The following is a 21,215-nucleotide window of genomic DNA, read 5'->3' on the forward strand; positions in this document are numbered from 1 at the left end:
TTGTATCTTCTCGGGGTTGGCTTCTATTCCTCAGCTCGACACCATATAACCGAGGAATTTCCTCAACAAGACTCCGAATGCACATTTTGAGGGATTTAACTTCATCCCATACCTCTTCAAGGTTGCGAACATCTCTTGCAAGTCGAGTGCATGGTTTTGTGGTAGCACACTCTTGACTAGCATGTCATCAACATATACCTCCATATTTCGTCCGATCTAGTCTCGGAACATTTTGTTAACCAGCCTTTGGTATGTTGCCCCTGCATTCTTCAAACCGAAGTGCATAACTTTGTAATAGTACATGCCTCGGTCAGTTATAAATGCAGTTTTCTCACGATCTTCTGGATGCATGTATATCTGGTTATAGCTAGAGAAAGCGTCCATGAAGCTGAGTAAGTCATACCCAGCTGTCGAGTCAACCAATGCATCGTTGCGGGGTAATGGAAAGTTGTCTTTTGGACAAGCTTTGTTGAGGTCAGTGAAATCCACGTGCATCCTCCACTTCTCATTGGACTTTTTGACCAATACTACATTGGCTAACCAATCGGGATAATAAACTTCCTCAATGAAATGAGCCTTGAGAAGCTTTTCTACTTCTTCGGCTATAGCCATAGTCTGCTCAGGAGCGAACTTTCTTCTCTTTCGCTTCACTAGCTTTACACTCGGATCCACATTGAGTTGGTGGAGAATGTCTTCAGGACTGATTCCTGGCATATCATCATGAGTCCACACAAAAACTTCCAGGTTTCGTAGAAGGAAGGTGATGAGACCGTCTTGGACCCTGGGACTGATCTGTGTCCCAATCTTCAAAATTCTACCTTTACCAACCACCACGTCTTCCAGTGGCTCAACTGGCTCACCCTTTGGCTCATTCTTGCCTTTACCACCTACTGTATCAATTACAATAGGACTTGGGTCTGAGGCCTTCTTGAGAGATGTATTATAACATCTTCTCGCTTGAGTCTAATCCCCCTTCACTTCTCCGACTCCTTCTTTTGTCGGGAACTTCATCATCAAATGGTAAGTTGAAGTTACGGCCTTCAACTTATTCAAAGCAGGATAACCAATGATAGCATTGTAGGCACCGGGTCGGTCAACGACCAAAAAATCTACCATTACAGTCTTTTGCTTGGGTGCCATCCATGTTGTTACATGGAGTGAAATAAGGCCAATCGGTTGGACTTGCTCCCCTGCAAATCCGATAAGGGGAGAACCAAATGGTTTGATCCTATCACGATCAATACCCATTTGCTTAAAAATTGGCCAATACAGGACATCGGCCGAACTTCCATTATCCACCAAAATTCGATGGATCATATGGTTGGCCACCATCACTGTTACTACTAGTGGATCATCATGTGGCTGCATTACCCCCTGGCATCTTCTTCGGAGAAAGAAAGGATCATTGAGTCTTTCCTTGCAACCTTAGAAGGTCTTTGCACTGAGAGGACCTCTTCAGTCTGCATTTTCCTTGCATAAGCCTTCCTGGCTGAGTTCGACTGTCCTCCACCAACTATTCCTCCGAAAATAGTGTGGATTTCACCTACTACTCCTTGGTCCCGAGGTGCTCTCGAATCCTCTCTCGGATCATTGTCTCGATCACATCTCAGCTCTTGTCTCCCTGCATCTCGGTTCGCATCCAACAGGAGGGGTTGTTGGTGAATCGCATCTCGATTGCTCTCTCCTGCAAGGAATCTCACAAGCCTTCCATTTCTAATGAAGGTTTCGATTTCCTGTCGCAGAGTTACACAATCTTCCGTCAAATGCCCATGATCATTATGATACTCACAGAACTTTGTTCGATCTCGCTTCCTCGGATCACCCCACAACTTATTCGGCCACCTGAAAGCTAGGTCCCTTCTAATCTCCATGAACACTTCATTGACACCAGGATACAAGGGTGTGAACCTTTGATCTTCGTGTCGCCAGGGTTTTATCTTCGGGAAGGATGGTACAACCTTCTTACCCACTTTCTTTTAGAGCTTTCCTTCTTTCGAAGTGGATGTTGCGGGTAGTTCCTTCTTGTTGTCCTCCTTTGCTCTGTCTTCCTCCTCTTGACCTTTTGTTAGAGCCGCAATCATCTCCTCCTGATTGATTTACTCCTCTGTCTTATTAATGAACTGGCGAAGAGTTATCTCCATTGAATTCTTTGATACTTTGGCCATTAGAGGCCCATTTGGCCTGACTCCGTGCCATAATGCAGATAGTACCGTTTGATCATTTGGGCTCTCCACCAACAGCTTCTCTCTATTAAATCTGAGCATGAAATCCTTCAGGCTCTCTTCCTTTCCCTAACGAAGGGATAGTAAACAAGCTGAGTGCTTCTTCCTTTTCTGGGTCACTAAGATTTGGCTTAAGAAAACGCACCCGAGTTCTTTGAAACTATCTACTGACTTGGCGGGCAATCTGGGGAACCAATCCTCGGCAACTCCTACCAAGGTGAGGAGAAAGATTCTGCATGCGATTTCCTCCGGAGTTCTATGAAGGGAAAAATGTGCACGAATGCTTTCCATATGTTCAGAAGGGTCACCATTATCGTCAAAATCTTTGACACGATCCATTTTGAAGTTGTCAAGCAAGGGGAAGCCCAACACTTGATCAGTGAAGGGCAGATTGGTGTTGTCCATAAGCTCTCCAGTAGGGCTTTTCTCCTCCTTGATAGCCAACTTGTGAGTTAGCTCTCCATTCTTCTTTTCGAGATCTTCCATGTCAGCATTAATTTGGCCCTCATTTCGCCCATCATGGTGGTCGTCTTGGCAAGATTGCTCTCATCGAGGCCTAGTATGCTGAGACTTCTCTAGGTTCTCTTGCTTGCGACGTTCCTCATTCTGGACAGTCGTATGATGGCTGGCTTGAACTGAACTCGCACCCTCTTCGCGATGCGAATCTACAACCAGCTTTCCCCTACGGATCTCCGCACGCCTCTCCTTCTCACGCCTCTCTTCACGCTTCTTTGCTAGCCTTTCCTCAGGCTTTTGGTCCCTCAAGCTATTATGGCCTTCAGCAACCGTGAGCCTTGTGGCTAGGTCTTCATTCTACTACTTCGGGGCCTTCATAGACTCGGTCATCTGCTTCATGAACTTGGCTAGGTTGGGTGGTGCTAGTGCACCGGAAGTGCCTGCAGTAGAACAGGTGGTCACCATGTTGGATTAATGGATGGTAAGAACTGATGAAAATCGGGTCCCACAGATGGCGCAGAACTGTTGAAGCACTGTTTTCCTACTGGTAACGTGGCACACTTGCCGAGTCTGAGTTGACTAACACTCAAGAGATTTGACTGCACAACAAAGAAAAAGAGAAGGATAGAAGAGACTGGGTGAGCTGGTGGGGACACTCTGATGCCTAAGTCAGAATTTGAGAGAGAGTGTATAAGCAACATAGGAAAGCTTAAGAGCCAAAGTTGCGCTTACCCAAATATGAAGAAATGATCTGTCTTTTATTGGCATAAAGTAGTGGAAGTCCCCTAACCAATGATTTACGCTTCCCTGAGTATTTGCGATGTAGTTACTAAGAAGGGATTTGAGTGGTTATCCTTACCGAGAGATCTTAGGGGATTAAGATCGTAGGATTTGGTGGTTACATGTATCACTTAATTTGAATATTTGTATTTTAAATAGATGTGATAGCTTTTGTATAGATACGATCACTTATCTATTTTACAGCTGTATCTCCCAAGATATCCAAGTTATCCTTGCTACCGAGACCTGTGTGTCCTGAGTTAGTCTTGGACTTAACGGTCTCGGCTTGAAGGGTCTCGGATCTCTTGGGTCTCGGATCTAAAGGTCTCAGACCTATAGGTCTCGGATATATAGGTCTCAGACCTGTAGGTCTCGGATATATAGGTCTCAAATCTCGAGGTCTTGGGCTTGGTTACCTGAGTCCTTACTGGGCTTGGACCTTTCCATGGTTTGATTGGGCCCCAAGGATTGCTGGGCATTTAATGGGTTGATCTATGACCCAACATTAACCAAACTTCAACTTCGTAAAAAGATGATGATTTGAGTCCGTTATGTATGAATTATTTTTAATAATAAAATAAACATGATATATAAATGTGGGTTTGTAAAAGTTCTGAAACATCATTTGAATATCCATATGCTTTTTTGAGTAATTAATTGTTTTAGAAAAGCTTGATTGCGTTAAGATCTACATTTTAAAAAATTAAAAAATAAAAAAATTGCTGAGAGATTGTGGTAGCATCTAGATGAACAAATTATTTGTAAAGCTTTTATGTCATTCAATGTACATGGTTTAGTATGAGCTGACTCATGGTATGTTACAGTGATAGTGGGGAGCATTTTCTTCACAGTAGTCTAAAGAAAGCTGTGGTTATCAATTTGAATGAAAATACTGTAAGCCTTATTACTCTTTTCCTCTTTATGTTAATATTTATTTTGACCTTATGTTCTAGAAATCAATGCCCAAATCAGATTTTGAAAGCTGACTAACTTTGGAGTAATTTAAGTGCTCTCATGTTTTTACATTTATCTGGTTAGTGGTGAAATACTTTGAGACCATATCCAATATCTTGCCAGAAGGCCTTTGTTTATTAATTTATGTGGTTACCTTTATGTCAAATTTTAATTGTCAATTTATCCCAAAATATACAGGCTCTACAAGTTGGACAAAGGCAAATCTAGCTTAATTCCACTACCAACAACTCAGGCCCCAATGATGCCATTTCCTGAAATACAGTACCCTTTGCCCGCTTCACCTGTAAAACTATTGGGTCATGCTGGATGGTTGCTACTACTGAGACAGCAAGTGTATAGCAAGGTTTTTTAGCATTCAGATTTTTTTTTTAACAGTAGCCTGCAGTTTGAGATGCTGCTGGTTGCATGGTTTGCTCAATGATGGTTTGGCTGATGTAGTTTGTTACTTTGCTGGTTGTAATCTGTATAGTTGTAGTGTTCAGGAAGCTTGTTTTCCTGGTTGTATCCATTAACTTTTTTAAATGAAAGTTTTATTAATAGAAGAACAACTTTGAAAGGTGAAAAGCTTTATGCTTTATCATTCCTTTTTATGTTGGTTTACCTTTGTTCATCGAGCAGGTAGTAGTGAGGAAGTGTCCAGATGAAAAAAAAAGAAAAAAAGTAGCAATTAAATAAATGCAAAATGCCTAGAAAAATTATGGCATCATAATTCACCGGAAACATAGCCGGCAAAGCTTCAAATTAGATGAGTTTCAGATTTTTACCGGCAAAGCTTCAGATTTTTACCTGTATAGGATATTCTCTGGCATCTCCGTGGATCCTGCAATAGAAATTCAAAGGACGCCGGCACAAGAGGATGAGCCAGCATCCTCTTTTGATGCCGGCGAAGGTTGCTGTGCCGGCATCGACAAAGAACGCCAACACAGCTACTTCATTCGTCATCCTTCGAGGACGTCGGTGCATCCTCATCTGCAGGCGTTGACAAAGGACGCCGGCACATCCATCTCTACCAGCTTCAATAGATAACGCCGGCACAACTTCCTTCTTCGGCGTTTGCAAAAGACGCTAGCGCATCCTCTTCTGCCGGAGTCGATAGAGGACGCCAGCACATCCATGTCTGTCGGCGTCAACAGATAATGCCGGCACAACTTCCTTCTCCGGATTTTGTAGAAGACACCAGCATCCTCCTCTACTGGCGTTGACAGATCATGCCGGCACATATTCCTTCTCCGGTGTTTGTAGAAGACGCTGTCCTTGATATTAACTTCACCAGCGTTTGCTCAAAACGATGGAAAAAAGCGTTGCCGACACTGTTTAACCCGATGTTAACACCAAACGCCAAGAATACAATTCCCGGAGTTTGTTTTCTCTTCCCCATGGCATTTCAGGCGCAGGGAGAACCTCTTTTCTTTTTCTTTTTTTTTTTGGTAGTGACATTTAACCACATCTATAAGCAGGGTTGTCAATTTTTGACATGATCACTGAATCCAACACGTAATTGGTAGGTTAGGGTTGAAGGGTCTAACCTATTTAATTAAATGGGTTAGACCCATAAATGCTACAAATTGTTCTACTCCTACTAATTATTATTCACCACACATAGACTTATAATCCAGATCACATTTAACCACGTCTATAATTAGGACTATCAATTTTTGACATGATCTGTGAATCCAACACGAAATTGGCAGGTTTGGGTTGAAGGATCTAACCCATTTAATTAAATGGACCGGATCATGGTTGACTTTTATAGTCTTATACCTATGTCTCGAACCCGAACCCGACACGTGAACACAAATTGACACCCTATATTTACAAGGAAAGAATCAAGCTCAAATTGTAATACCCCGACCTAAACTAGGGTTTAGAAATTCTTAATTAAGACCAATGGATTTACAAAAAAAGAAAGTTTGGCATGAAAAGTATGAGAAATGAGCATGAAATAACACTTGTGACATTTTTTTTTTGGCCTAAGTGATCGATCACTATCAAACCTTAGGTGATCAATCACCCTAATGTTGTGATTGTTCAGAAACCCTTCTAAATAGCTATCACTTCTCACTAATGGTGAAATAATTAAAGAAAGAAAAAAAAAATACTGATATCAAGTCCACAAATATCAATCATAGACTCTATTCACACAGCTTCCTGCCACCAATAATTTTTCACTAACACACAAGCTAAAAGATGATAAATGCTAATTAGAGAATGACAATGGGACTCAGACTTGAACTCTATTTCATCTCTTTTATTGAATGTTCTTTCTCAAGTTTGCTCATACATCAAGCCTCTCTTCCCTCGGCTGAATTAGCCCCATTTTATACATGCCTACAAGAAAAGGGTCAATGGGCTGCCAAAGTATGTTCTCATCTGGGCCCATCACTCATCATCGGGATGGTGACAGGTTGGCCATAGGGATTGACCCAGCATGGCCTTTGCAGGGGCGAGCCCACCGATTGTACTATAACAGGTAGTTCCCATGCTCTCTCCAACGAAGGTGGGCTTGATTGGACGCTTGCCTGTTACGAATAGACAAGTACTTTTCCTGATGGGACATTTGCTTTTGATTGAGTTAGAAATTGTACAAGCGAGGTATGGTACCCCGTATGGATCTTTTGTACCGTTCGTTGGGTGTAGTGAAATAGTTTGGCTTGCGTGACTTGGCTTGCTTGTGGTTCAGTAATGACGAAGCCCCCTCGAATTCGGCACGAAACCTTACCCTGTTCAAGGTGGTTCGTCTCAAACTGCCTCAATGCTGACAACTTGTATCCTAACGAGGGACTTAAGATGGGCTTGCTTCTAGTTTGAGGTTTGTGAGTCTCTAATGAGTTGATTTAAGGATAATGGACTCTTATTGGTTTTCTCCCCAACAGACTCATAAATATAAAATTAAAACAAGCACCAATTAGATGGTGAGAAGATCTTAATATCAATATTTAACTTAGCATATACTAATATACTTATGAATGTTCTTTCTCCACTAGAAACCATATACTAATATACTTATAATAAAAGAGCAAATAAGATATAATAAAAACTTCATCAACAACATATGTTTTTTATAGTAGCTGTAGAAAACACATGATTAAGCATGCATGTATTTATTGATATCCCATTTATGAATGCCTTTTTTCCCTGAAGTGTTAGTGTTGTGACTTTCAACCTGTCATCAATATGTGCGGGCTCCATTGGTTTTCTCTTTTCCTTATGGCTTTTGGAGATCTCACTCTAAGTCTAACTCGTATATGGTTTTTTTTTCCTAGTTTGTCTTGTATTTGGTTTTGGAGACCTACTTGTACTATGATTGACTTGATCGACTTAGGAGCACTATTTAAAGGCATGTTTACCTTCTTGTGTGTGTGCCACAAGCTGAATAGCTTCAATTAGTCTGGGACAAAACGTGAGAGAGATATCAAAAATGTGTGCAAGGGCAGCAAACACAAGGGAGTGCCGCACAAGGGAATTAGAAAAGCCAAGTGTGGTGTTTTCTTCTTGGTGTTTTTGGGGAGCCAAAAATAAGTAATTAGAAGAAATAGGTGCTGCAGAGTGAGAGAAGAAAATAGAGATCAACCGCCATCTCTTCTAGCAAAAGAAGAGTTTGTACTTCTATCTCTTGTATTCTATTTTGGGAATAATCTCTCTTGTGTGATAGTGAGATTTTGGTGTATTGGGGCTTTGGGATCGGATTGATTTTTTCTCTAATATTCTTGTACTCTATCTTTTGAAAATGGATTTTCTTTAGGCCGTCTCCACCAGTGGATGTAGGCTTGTTAAGCCGAACCACTTAAATCTTGGTGTCATGTGTTGATTGCCTAATCTTTGTTATTCCACGTTCTTCTTATTTTTTGCATCTCACGGGTCTTAGGTAATAGGATTAATTTCCTAACAACTAGTATTAGAGCTTTTGGATTGAATGGGAGGGCAGTAGAAGAAGGAAAGATAGGAATCAAAAAATTCAATGGCATAGATTTCAGGTACTGGAAGGTGCAGATTGAAGATATTCTTTATGGGAAGGACCTCTATCAACCTCTTTTGGGAGAACAACCTGACGACATATATGATAACGAGTGGGCTCTTCTTGACCATCAAGCCCTAGCAGTTATCAAGTTATCATTGTCAAAATTAGTTGCATACAACGTTGTAAAGGAGAAGACCACAGCAGGTCTAATGGCAGCTTTATCATGTATGTATGAAAAACTGTCAACTAACAACAAGGTGCATCTGATGAAGAAATTGTTCAACCTAAAGATGGCGGAAGGGGCTTCGATAGCACAACATCTCAATGAGTTCAACACCATCACAAATAAATTGTCCTCGATGAAAATTTATTTTGATGATGAGATTCACGAGTTGATCATCTTGGCATCTTTGCCAAATAGCTAGGACACCATGAGGACGGCTGTGAGTTACTCTACAGGGAAGAGTAAACTAAGCTATGAAGACATCAGGGATTTGATTTTCATTCAAGAGGTTCACAGAAGAGATGTGGGTGAAATCTCTTATTCTGGTCCTACTTTAAACCTCGAGACTCAAGGCAGAGGAGAAGACAGAAACTTCGGTCAAGGCAAATCAAAATCCATGAAAGGGAGAAGCAAATCCAAATTTGGACAACCCGAATGTTGGAACTGTGGCAAGACAGGCCATTTCAAGAAAAACTGTAGAGAGCTAAAGAAGAAGGCTGATAACGACACCGCAAATGTCGTGGTAACAGAAGAAGTCCATGGTGCCCTACTTCTATCTGTTGAGAGCCTCTTGATTCTTGGGTCTTGGACTCAAGAGCTTCTTTTCATACCACACTGATCCGTGAAGTTCTTGAAAATTATGTGGATGGAGATTTTGGAAAGGTGTATTTGGCTAACGGAACAGCGTTAGATGTTGTGGGCCTAGGTAGTGTTCATATTAGAGTCCACAGTGACTCGGTATAGAAGTTGCAAAAGGCCAGGCATATCCCAAAGTTGAAAAAGAACCTGATTTCAGTGGGACAGCTTGATGATAAAGGGCATTCAATTCATTTCCACGGTGGAAAGTGGAAGGTCGGCAAGGGAGCTATGATTTTGGCTCGTGGTCATAAGACTGGGTACTCTCTTTATGACCACGAACAACAAGGATACAATTGCTATTGCAGATATGGGTGTTGACTCAAAACAATGGCACCTAAGGCTTAGGCACATGAGCGAGAAAGGGATGAAAGTACTTATGTCAAAGGGGAAAGTACCGGAGTTGAAGTTTGATTTGTGTGAAGGCTTCATCCTAGGGAAGCAAAAGAATGTGAGTTTCGTGAAAGTTGACAAAGGACCTAAGCTTGGAAAGCTAAACTAGTACACACAAATTTGTAGGGTCCCGCACCAGTGGCATCTCTTGGAGGCTGGCAGTATTACATTACATTTATTGATGACTCAAGCAGAAAGGTATGCGTTTATTTCTTGAAAAGTAAATCTGATGTATTTGAGACTTTTAAGAAATGGAAGGCCACGGTTAAGACTAAAACGGACTTGAAGCTCAAGTGTTTGAGATCAGACAATGGAGGAGAATACGAAGATAGGGGTTTAAACAGTTTTGAGCAGTGAATGGGATTAGAATGGAGAAAACTATCCCAGAAACAACACAGCATAATGGCATGGCTGAGCACATGAACATGACCCTCAATGAGCGTGCTAGGAGTATGATGTTGCATGCTGGGTTACCAAAGACTTTCTAGGTTGATGTAATGAGCACTGTTGCATATATGATAAATAGAGGGCCTTCCGTTCCCCTGAGCCATAGACTACCAGAAGAAGTCTGGAGTGAAAAAGAGGTAAATCTTTCACCTCTGAAAGTTTTTGGTTGTGCTTCATATGTCCATGTTGAGTTTGATGCTTGGAGTAAACTAGATGCTAAATCTAGAAAGTGTTTCTTCATTGGAAATGGAGATGAGACCTTCAGTTATTGGTTTTGGGATGATCAAAACCCGAAGATCATTAGAAGTCGGAATGTGGTTTTTAATGAGTGTGCTATGTACAAATATGAGTCAAGTGAACCTGAAGTTACGGAGCAGGAACCAAAGAAGTCTGAGTTTGTTAACATAGATGAGCTTTCTGAAAGTACAGTTCAGAGAGAGAAACAATTCGTGGAGGTGGAGCTTGATGAAAAGTGTTCACTCACGATGAATATGATGACATAGAATCTTCAAGAGACTCACAACACCGGGAAGAGTCTTATTCTTTAGCAAGAGGCAAAGAGAAACATGATCAAAAGGCACCAGAAAGGTATGACTTTGAGAATATGATTTCTTTTGCTCTAACAACTTGTAGTGGATATCCATCATCTGTTCATAATGGTACGCTGAAAGAGATGGAGTTACTATGTAGAGGTAAAACTTGGGAATTGGTAGAATTACCCAACGGAGAGAAGGCTAAAGGGTATAGATGGGTCTACTTGAAGAAAAAGTCATCAGAGAAAGTTGTATGGTCTACATGACTGGTAGGAAAGCATGGTGTTATGTCTAAACCAAGTCCTATGCTCAAATTCAAGAGGCGTTTGGACCTGAGTGACACTTATGGAGTTTGATTGCCCTTAAGGGCTGAGGCGGAGACCTTTGGAGGAGATTTGTTTTGTTAGACTTGATGGGTTTCAAGTCAAGGTGGAGATTGTTAGTGTTGTGACTTTCAACCTATCATCAACATGTGCGGGCTTTTCTCTTTTCCTTGTGGGTTTTGGAGATCTCACTCTAAGTCTGACTCGTATTTGGTTTTTTTTCCTAGTTTGTCTTGTATTTGGTTTTGAAGACGTACTTGTACTAGGATTGGCTTGATTGACTTAGAAGCACTATTTAAAGGCATGTTTAGCCTTTTGTGTGTGTGCCACAAGCTGAATAGCTTCAATTAGTGTGGGACAAAACGTGAGAGAGAGATATCAAAAGTGTGTTCAAGGGTAGCAAACATAAAGGGAGTGCCGCACAAAGGAATTAGAAAAGCCAAGTGTGGTTTTTTCTTCTTGGTGTTTTTGGGAGAGCCAAAAACAAGTGATTAGAAGAAAAAGGTGCTGCAGAGTGAGAAAAGAACATGGAGATCAGCTGCCATTTGTTCCAGCAAAAGAAAAGTTTGTACTTTTGTCTTTTGTATTCTATTTTGGGAATAATCTCTCTTGTGTGATGGTGAAATTTGAGTGTATTGGGGCTTTGAGATCTGAGTGATTTTTTCTCCTTCTATTCTTGTACTCCATCTTTTGATAGTGGATTTTCTCTGGGTTTCTCCACCAGTAGATGTAAACTTGTTAATCCAAACCACTGGTGTCGTGTGTTGATTGCCTAATCTTTGTTATTCTACATTCTTCTTATTTTTCGCATCTCATAGGTCTTGGATAATAGGATTAATTTCCTAACAACTGGTATCAGACCTTTTGGTTCGAGTTGGAGCGATGGCAGTTGTTAAGTGCCAAAATATTCATATTTTTAGCACTTAACTTACATGTTTAATCCTTTAGTTTTAGTTAATTCATGTTATTTTACTTTCTTTTTGTATTTTTTTTTGTTTTATAGGTTTTTGGAAGAAAAGAAAGCGTTTCTGGAAAAGTTCCAAGCTTAAAGGGCAAATTAGGAAGACCTAGAAGATATGGTTAAGCTTAACCAATCATGGTTAAGTTTAATCAAATAAAGAAAAGGATTAATTCGGAATTTCTCAAATTAGAGTCAAAATCGGATTGGATTCAAAATTGGATTCTGCACATATCTCGGTATTTTGACCATAACTTTCAGCTAAAATATCAGATTGAGATAATTCAAGTGGCATTGGAAAGCTAACTCAAAATTCTACAAATCATTGTGAAATAGCATTTTTTTTAATTCAGAGCGCCGCAATGCCAAAATCGCCCCGCAAGATAGGAATGTAATTCTGGGCGAATCCTATTCCGATTTGGACTTAGGTTTTCTTTATCCTAATTGGACTTGGACTTAAATCTCCGAAATTCCTAGGATTACTAGGGCTTTTAGGACTCTCTTAAGCCCTATAAATAGACCTCTAAGCCTCACAATTCAATGGACAATTGGAAGGAGACAACTTTGGGGAGAGGAATTGGAGGTTACTTCTAGGAGCGGTTTTTGGTTCTTTCTTTATCTTTTCTTTTGTCTTTTATTTTAATTATGTGTAACTAACTCTTTAGGAGGGCTAGATTGAAGCCCTAATTATGCTTATTTAATATTTTAATATTGGCACCTTTGTGATGATCATGTTGTGATATTTAAATTGATTAATTCATGTTTTCATGAATTCCTCATATGTATGTGACTGGCCATTATATGCATGTGGTATGGATTAGTTAGTTAAATCAATTTGGATGAACGAGTCCTGGGTTTAATAGAAGTAACAAAAGTAATCTACGCCGGATTCTTGGGTTAATCAACATGGGGAACCAAGAGTATACACCCATGCCCTAGGTCTCATGTGTTTGTCGATTTCCACAGAATATATGCTTTCCTAAAGAACAACTTAGTATATACCTATGCTAAATCATTTAAAAAATAAAAGAGTTAGAGTATACACTCATGCCTAACTCGTTGCTTAGGGAAATGTATAGCTTAAGAAATATACACACAGGCCCTTAGGTTGACAAACATTAGATAGATATAACATGATCAAAGCATAGGCATATTGTTATATTATCTAACTATGGTTAGTGGTGGATATCAAAACCCTACCTTTAGCTTTTCATTTATCTTTATTATCTTTTTATTTCTTTTTAACAATATCAATTCAATGACAAGTTGATATTTTTAATTAATTCTAAATAAAATCACAATCCTCATGGGAACGATCTCGTACTTGTTGCACTATACTATTGTTTTGATCTTTTGCACTTGCGAGTTAAAACGTACTAAATATTATCTATTAATTTAGGTAGTATTTAGCACAATGGCAGTAGAATAACAAAGATAGGAATCGAAAAATTCAACGACATAGAATTGTTGTGAGTACACTTGTGAGTATTGTGTCACACATTGAGAAAATATAAAAGAAAAGAGTGCTTAATATACTGAAGTGGACTTTAGCCCATTAGCTTAGGCTTTAGGGCTAGGGTTGTGTTCAATTATGTATATTAATGTACTATTGGTAAAAACTCTATAACCGCTTTAATCTCCCAACAAATGCTATCAGAGCCATGGTTCCCTTCTTGGGACAAGTGTTTAGACGCATCAGGTTTAGAGTTTTCTCCATCCGCAACTCTTGACGTGAGACTCTTAGAAATGTAAAAAGACTCACAAGCGAAGGAGAGTTGGGTCAATATGAAAAGACTCAGAGCACTCATAGCAGCCTCTTCAAATCCACTTTTTGGTTAAATTGGCTCACCAATTTAACTAAAATGGCTCACCAATTTAACCAAAATGGCTTAAATGTATACTTTTCAGCCTCACCATTATAACAAAAAAATTTGGTGAGGAGCAATACTCACCAAACTTAAAATTTACTATTCACTCACCTATTCATTAAACAAATATATTTTCTCTCTCCCTTTTCGCTTTTCATTTCTCTCTCTTTTTTTTTTTTTTTTCTTTCCCTTTTCTCTACAACCTCTCTCCCCTCTTCAATGAAATCAAAGTATATATATTCTCTCTCTCCCTCTCCAGACGAAAAATCCCTGTTTTTTTTTTAATTTTTTTTTTTTTTAAATTCCCAGAATTGATATGGGAGTGGAAATTAATAAGCCGACGTGTAACAATCCAAAATCAATCATGAAAACATTATCTTCTTCCAATAGAAATTAAAACTAAGAAAATAAGAGAAATATTACAAATTTTTAAAAATATTACCATTAAAATAAGACAAATATTCTTAAAATAGACCATTAGGAAAATATAAACATTCAAAAATATAAAAGTTAGAGAAAGAATAAACAAATCATTGAAAAATAATATTTAAATTAAATAGTGAAAGTAGATTGTTAAGTAGTGAGGCTACTATGAGTGATCTAAAAATGTGAGTTGTCAAAATAACCAAAAGTGTATTTTTGGTTATTTTGATGAGTAAAATTTGGTGAGGCTGCTAGGAATGCTCTTACAAGTGAGTGAGAGATTGTTGTGAATGTTGTGTCCTACATTGAGAAAATATAAAAGAAAAGAGTGCTTAATATACTTAAGTGAACCTTATCCCATTAACTTAGGCTCTTGGACTAGAATTGTGTTCAATTATATACATTAATGTACTCTTGGTAAAAACTTTATAACAACTTTAATCTCGCAACATATAAAGGATCTGTGGTTAATTAAACCAATAGTTAAATTTAACTCTTAAAGAAAACACAGAAAATTAATTCAAGAAAAATTTTTGGTCAAATGAAAAATATTTTCATTTAAAAAAGACAAAAAATATTTTCTGAAAATCATTTTATGCTGAAACAAATGGGGCCTTAATGCAATCCATTACACCATGATCTCATCTTCATCAAGATGGATGAGCATTCTCAATTCTAAATTTTCCATTTTTCTAAATTTATGTGAAGTGTGAACTGTCAAAGGCCTGGTTAGAGTGTGTAAGCGTTGGGTCAATGGGCCCAACTACGGTCCATGAATCGGTGGGGCTTAGGTTCTGTATCGCAAATACCACTGCTTGCTCGCAGGCTATTTTCAATTACACAATTTTGCTACCTATTTCTAAGCTTATTTTATTTTATTTTAATGGTAATTTACTAACTTTAGATTGCATAAATAGGTCAAGTCATGAGTACCTAATTAACCCAAATTGAATGCTTTTATTTATTTATTTTTTTTTTTTTTTGCTCTCGGTGCGGTGCTCCAGGGTTTTACTGTAAAAACACTCTAAACCTAAAGGCATGTTGGAGATCTTGATTCCATATACAAAAAGTACGATTTTAATCTAAATCACAAAAAATAAATTGTTTAGAATCGCAATTTTTAAAAAAGTGTGATCGTAGGTAATGAGGTTCCTTTTTAAAAACGCACAATTTTAAAGGTTTATCTATGTTTTTAAAAATTACATTTTCAAATCGCACATTTTAAAAAATATCTCATATATATATATATATATATATATATATATATCAAAAAGACTTAAAAAGACTGAAAAATGATGTATAGGACGACCCGTAAAAAAAAAGTATTTTTCCCTTGCAACTTTCCAAGTTGAATAGTAAGTCATAAGCATTTGGTTACACACGTGTCAACACTTCGATGCTAAGTCATAAGCATTTGGCAAGCCTGCACCGACACAAGTCATTCCCAACTTTCCAAGGGACAAAGACAAATTGGTTACGCACGTGTGGATGCCTCTCTTTTTGACCTTTTAGCAAAATATTAAATTTAGCCCTTAATTAGCACATATTCGATTTTATTTTTTAACCCCACGACGAAACCTAATCATTTGTTGACTTTTGTGGAACATGGATGAAATTAAGTTTCGACAACGATTTTTTTTTTTGGGACATGAAATTCGACTCTTTTAAATGAGTAATACTATAAGTTTTTTTAGAGTTTTCTTTGAGTCATCGTAAATGTGATGTGGCTTTTAAAATTACTAATAGATCATAAGCTAATAAATCACATATCAAATTCAACGGTAATTTTAAAAACCACATCATATTTAGGATGACTCTAAGAAGACTGTTGGGTTTTGAATTGCCAAATTTAGTGACAAAATACATTCATCTGCAATCCCGTCAGCAGTGCATATACGAGGTGTTGTGTCAAGAGAAGACCTAGAAAATGTGGTTAAGCTTAACCAATCATAATAGAAGACCTATATGATATGGTTAAGTTTAATCAAATCGGAATTCTTTAATTAGAGTTAAAATAGGATTTGATTAAATTTCGTATCCTGCACATGTATCAGTATTCGGACCATAACTTTCGGCTCAAGAATCGGATTGAGGTGAAACTAGCGGCATTGGAAAGCTAACACAAAATTATACAAATCTTGGTGAAATAAGATTTTCTAAATTCGAAAGTTAGCTATGCCAAAATCGTCTTGCAAGATAAGGAAGAAAATTTGGATGAATCCTATTCCAACTAGATATAGTTTTTCTTCACATTTCAACTAGTACTAGGTTTTTTTGTAGTCTATATATAGAGAGCTGTTATGCACGAAATTGTAAGGAATTCCACATAAGAATTCCATGTGCTAAGAGAGCGTTTAAGATATTGAGTGTTAGGGTTAGTCTCTCTTAGAGTTAAAGGTTGTGTCTTTATCACAAATCATATACAACCGAAGTCTACCGGAGTTCCGGTAAAGGAGATTAAGTAGAAGGATTGTGCCAGATGTTCTGGAAAAGGCTACTGCGGTAGAAGTCAAGTGGGTCGCTTGTCTTATGCAAGGAAGTGTCAATTACAAAGGTTTTGTAAGTGTGAACTTCTTGTAATCCTTATTCTTTTATAGTTGATTGATTTTCTGGGTTTGGTTGCCCCGGAGAGGTTTTACATTTTAGAGAGTTCTCTAAATGGTTTCCTCTTCGTAACCAAAATATTTGTGTCTCTGTGATCTATTGTTCTACATATTTTGGTTGTATGATTGTTTAATTTTTAATTCTGCGTATTATTTGCATACACCTATTCAACCCCCTTATTGGTGTCGTTTGGAGTCGTATTTAGAATTTTCAAAGACTTATAGTATTACTCCTTATAAATTTATCATTGAGTTTATATGGGTTTCAAAAAGATAAATGTTATAGTACAATAAAAAGATTATTTTTTGCCTATAAAAGTTTTAGGTGGCAAGAGGTCATAGGTCCCTCCGTAGTTGCTGTGACCTCACCCACTGATGACCCTGTGACCTCTTGCTTCTTAGAATTTCTATGAGCTAAAAATAATCTTTTTATTATACTATAGCATATCTATTTCAAAAATTTAATGGTGAATTTGCAAGAATTAGATAAGAGGACGGATGGAAAGAAAAATAATAATTTCTCATGACTATTTGGCTCTTAGGAGGGACCAAGTAGTACCATTCATATATATATACACTATGGGTATTAAATTTGTTACCTAAAAATGGGTATCAAAATGATGTATAGTTTATTTATTGGTACTCGTAGCTTTTTCTTAATTTTTTTCTTTTTCAAGACTAGAAAAAACACAAAAATAATATCATAAGAATAGGTAACATTCCTCTAATGCAGGGAAATGTGCAAAAGAGGTGGGGGAGGCAATAGAAATTGTTAAAAAAATGTGGGAAGATGGATGCACGAGACTCAAGTAAAAGTCTTACGCGTAGAGTGCATCACATTGATCCGGGGTTGTTTGTCATTGGTTTGAAAAAAAGAAAGTGTCTATTGAAGCAAGATTTGATTGATGACTTAAAAAAGTATGAATATTTTATATGAAATATAGAAAATTTTTGTTTTATAGTTATTATTTTATTTAAATAGTAGTAAAATGTAATTAATGTGATATAAAAAAGCACTAATTTTAAAATTGAATTTGAGATAAATAGTATGAGCCAATTGACAAACAACCCCTTAAACTTCCTCTCTCTTTTGACATTTGAAGCCATAAACGCATTGAAAAAAAAAAAAAAAAAAAAAGGGATAACTTAATTACCATCCCATTTGAGAAATTCCCCAACTTCAAAACCTCTCAAGTTGGATCCATAAACTTTAAATTGCAATCAATTTGAACATTTACGTCAATTTTTACCGTTAAAACCTTTAAAAAGACAATATTACCATCCAATTTTCTTTTTATTAAAAAATATAAAATTAAAAAAAAAAAAAAAAAAAAAAGGTCACAAGGTAGCCCAACCGTGGATCAATGTATGATTTTTTTTTATAATATATATTTTTTAAGTTTTAATTTAAAATTAATGATAAATTTGAAATTTTATAAAAAAGTCAGGGATATAAATGTTATTATTTCACTTTTAACTTTTAAAATCTGACGGATGAATCTAAATTGACTGCAATTGAAAATTTAAGAGTTCAAATTGATAAGTTTTAAAGTTTTAAATTTTTTTTTTTAATACTTCAAGAATTTAAAAGTAAGTTAAAAAAAAATAAAAATAAAAAAATAAAAAAAATAAAAAAAAGACAAAGTAGCCGTTAACAACGACCAAATCACTTCTTTCCACCTCAGCAATCTCAGCCAGCATCAGTTCTATCACACTGCTTTTCCCACCAAGGGAATCTCTTGAGGAGGATCCTCTTGAAGTAGTAAAATGGGTTTGGGAAATAGTGTGAATTCAAGGGAAAAAACAAGAGTCAAACTATAATTGGCAGCCGAACCTTTTTACCGTTCCTGTGGGAGTAGAGCGGCATCCAAATCTCGCCGCCTATGCGCGCGGCGTGTAGTCGCCTTGTACTTTCTGCATTGACTCTGTCACGCAGGACCCGACTTTCTAGGGGACAATTTTTATTTATATTTTTAGAAGTGTTATATATTTTAAATTTTATTTTTAAAAATTAATTTATAAATGATGTGTTAACATCTAATGAAATTTATTACTCTAAAAAATATGTAACGAACTCATAAGGTGATGACACATCATTTAGGAATTAACTTTTGAAAAAAAAAAAAATTGAGATGTTTAATATTTCTCCCTTTTTCTACTGCCATTTAGAGCTGCAGCGTGCCGATTTGATTTGGGAAGCACTCCTTTTAGTTTTGTTTCTGTTTTCTTTTGTTTTGTTTTTTTTTTTAAGTTGTAATTTTTCCTTTCTTTTCTTTTCTTTTTTTTTTTCTAATTTATAGAGGTATTTTTGTTTTATTAAAAAATTTTAAAGTTATTTTTGTCTTTGTGGTGGATAATGACTTTTTTTAATACTTTAGAAAGAATATTAACATAATTGATAGTTTGAAGAGATATTGACAATATAGTAATAGCATTGGTAGTTTGTAGTATAAACCACATTGGTTCTCATTGATGCCTTGGTGGCACGGGCAGTTAAGCTATGGCTCGGCTGGCCTTTAGGGTATTTGATAAGTGCCAAATATTACATATTTGAACCCCTTTATTTACATTAGTTAATCCTTTAACAGTGTTATTATCTAATGTTCTGTATTAGTTTTGTGTTTTTAGTATTTTGTAGGTCGTTGAAGAAAAACTACTTTTCGAAAGAAAACATACTTTGAAAAGACCTACATGATGTGGTTAAGTTTAACTAAATCCAAGAAATGGTTAAATCGGATTAAAGTTCAGATTAGATAAATTTTGGATTGGATTCAAATTCAGATTTTGCACATATCTCAATATTTTGACCATAACTTTCTACTCAAATATTGGATCGAAGTAATTCAAGTAGCATTGCAAAGCTAACTCAAAATAATACAATTCGTTGTGAAATAGGATTTTACTAATTCGGACGGTTACTATGCCAAAATCACTCCGCAATTAAATGACACAAATTTGGACGAATCCTATTCCGATTTCAGACTTCTATTTTGACTGGGAGACAGACCTTCGAATTATCTAGGTTTAATAAGGCTTTTAGGACTTTTCTAAGCCTATAAATAGACCTTTTTGCATTCAAGAAAAGATATAGAATTCCAGAGAGCAAAATTCTACAGTTTTTCTATTTTTAGTTTAGGTTTTCTTTAGATGTATGTTTTATTTTTATGTGGAGCTAAATTCCCAACTAAGGTTGGGATGAAGCCTCACCGATAAAGAACATCAATACTTTCATGTAAATATTTATTTATCTGATTTTATTGGATATAATATTTCAATTGTTTTACTTATTTTCAATGTGTGGAGTGATTCTTGGATATCTTTTGTGATTCAAGGATACACTTGATGATTTAAAATAATTTTACATAATTAATTGCTTGATTTTATTTGCCTAAATAATTGGATATCCCTTGTGATTTGTTCTACGGATACATTTGGTGTTTCAATTAAGATTAGATATCTTTTGTGATTTACGTATGGATTTGATGATTTAATTGATATTGGATTCCTTTTGTGATTTGTGCAATGAATGAATACATGTGATGGTTTTGATTAAGTGTTGAAGCATAGTAAAACATATCTAAGATTTTAATTGTGAGAACTTCAGATTAATATTGATAAACATGGAAGTATGTTGTTATGATTCGATGAGTGTGAATTCTCAAACCTTAGTATTTTATCTCTTAATTTATTTTAATTAGTTTATGTTTGTCTTTTAATTTCAAAAATTAAAATTCAAAACCCTTTTGGAACTAGGTTAGGATTTAATTAGTTTAGATTTAAATTGCTATTTCAAAAATACAATTTGTTGTGCCAAATACTACCTAAATTAATAGATAATATTTAGTACGTTTTAACTCGCAAATGCACAAAATCAAAACAATAGTATAGTGCAGCAAGTACGAGATCGATCCCACAAGGACTGTGATTTTATTTAGAATTAATTGAAAATATCAACTTGTCACTGAATTGATATTGTGAAAAAGAAATAAAAAGATCTAAAGATAAATGAAAAACTAAAGGTAGGGCTTTGATATCCACAGCTAATTATATTTAGATAATATATCAATATGTCAATGTTTTGATCATGTCATATATATCTAATGTTTGTCAACCTAAGGAAATGGGTGTATACTCCTTAAGCTATAGATTTTCCCAAGCAACGAGTTAGGCATGGGTGTATACTAACTCTTTTCTTTCCTAAAGGATTTAGCATGGGTGTATACTAAATTGTTTTTTAGGAAAACATATATTTTGTGAAAATCGACAAACACATGGGGCCTAGGGCATGGGTGTATACTCCCGGTTCCCTATGTTGATTAACCCAAGAACCCGGTGTGGATTTCTTTTGCTACTTTTATTAAACCTAAGACTCGGTCATCCAAATTGATTTAACTAGTTAGTCCATACCATATGCATA

The 21,215-nt window shown here is 36.5% G+C and overlaps 1 protein-coding gene across 1 annotated transcript; it reads right to left on the minus strand.

Annotated features, from left to right (window-relative positions):
- Positions 1–216: 216 nt before the first annotated feature.
- Positions 217–1,368, minus strand: LOC132167531 (uncharacterized). Its single transcript, XM_059578538.2, has 2 exons — positions 1,036–1,368; positions 217–927 (listed from the first exon to the last, which is right to left on the minus strand). Exons 1-2 carry the CDS (start codon positions 1,366–1,368, stop codon positions 217–219), a joined length of 1,044 nt encoding a protein of 347 aa, XP_059434521.2.
- Between the last annotated feature and the right edge of the window lie 19,847 nt (positions 1,369–21,215).

This window comes from Corylus avellana, chromosome 2 (genome assembly GCF_965113065.1).
Source record: "Corylus avellana chromosome 2, dhCorAvel1.hap1.2, whole genome shotgun sequence".
In the NCBI taxonomy this organism is placed as follows: domain Eukaryota; kingdom Viridiplantae; phylum Streptophyta; class Magnoliopsida; order Fagales; family Betulaceae; genus Corylus; species Corylus avellana.

Bases quoted from the DNA above. Each gene is read 5' to 3' on its own strand.
- LOC132167531 (XM_059578538.2), bottom strand. From the start codon at position 1,368: ATGCAGCCACATGATGATCCACTAGTAGTAACAGTGATGGTGGCCAAC. The intron at 928-1,035 runs GTAACTTCAACT...ACATCTCTCAAG, and splicing joins CTTTGAATAAGTTGAAGGCC to AAGGCCTCAGACCCAAGTCC.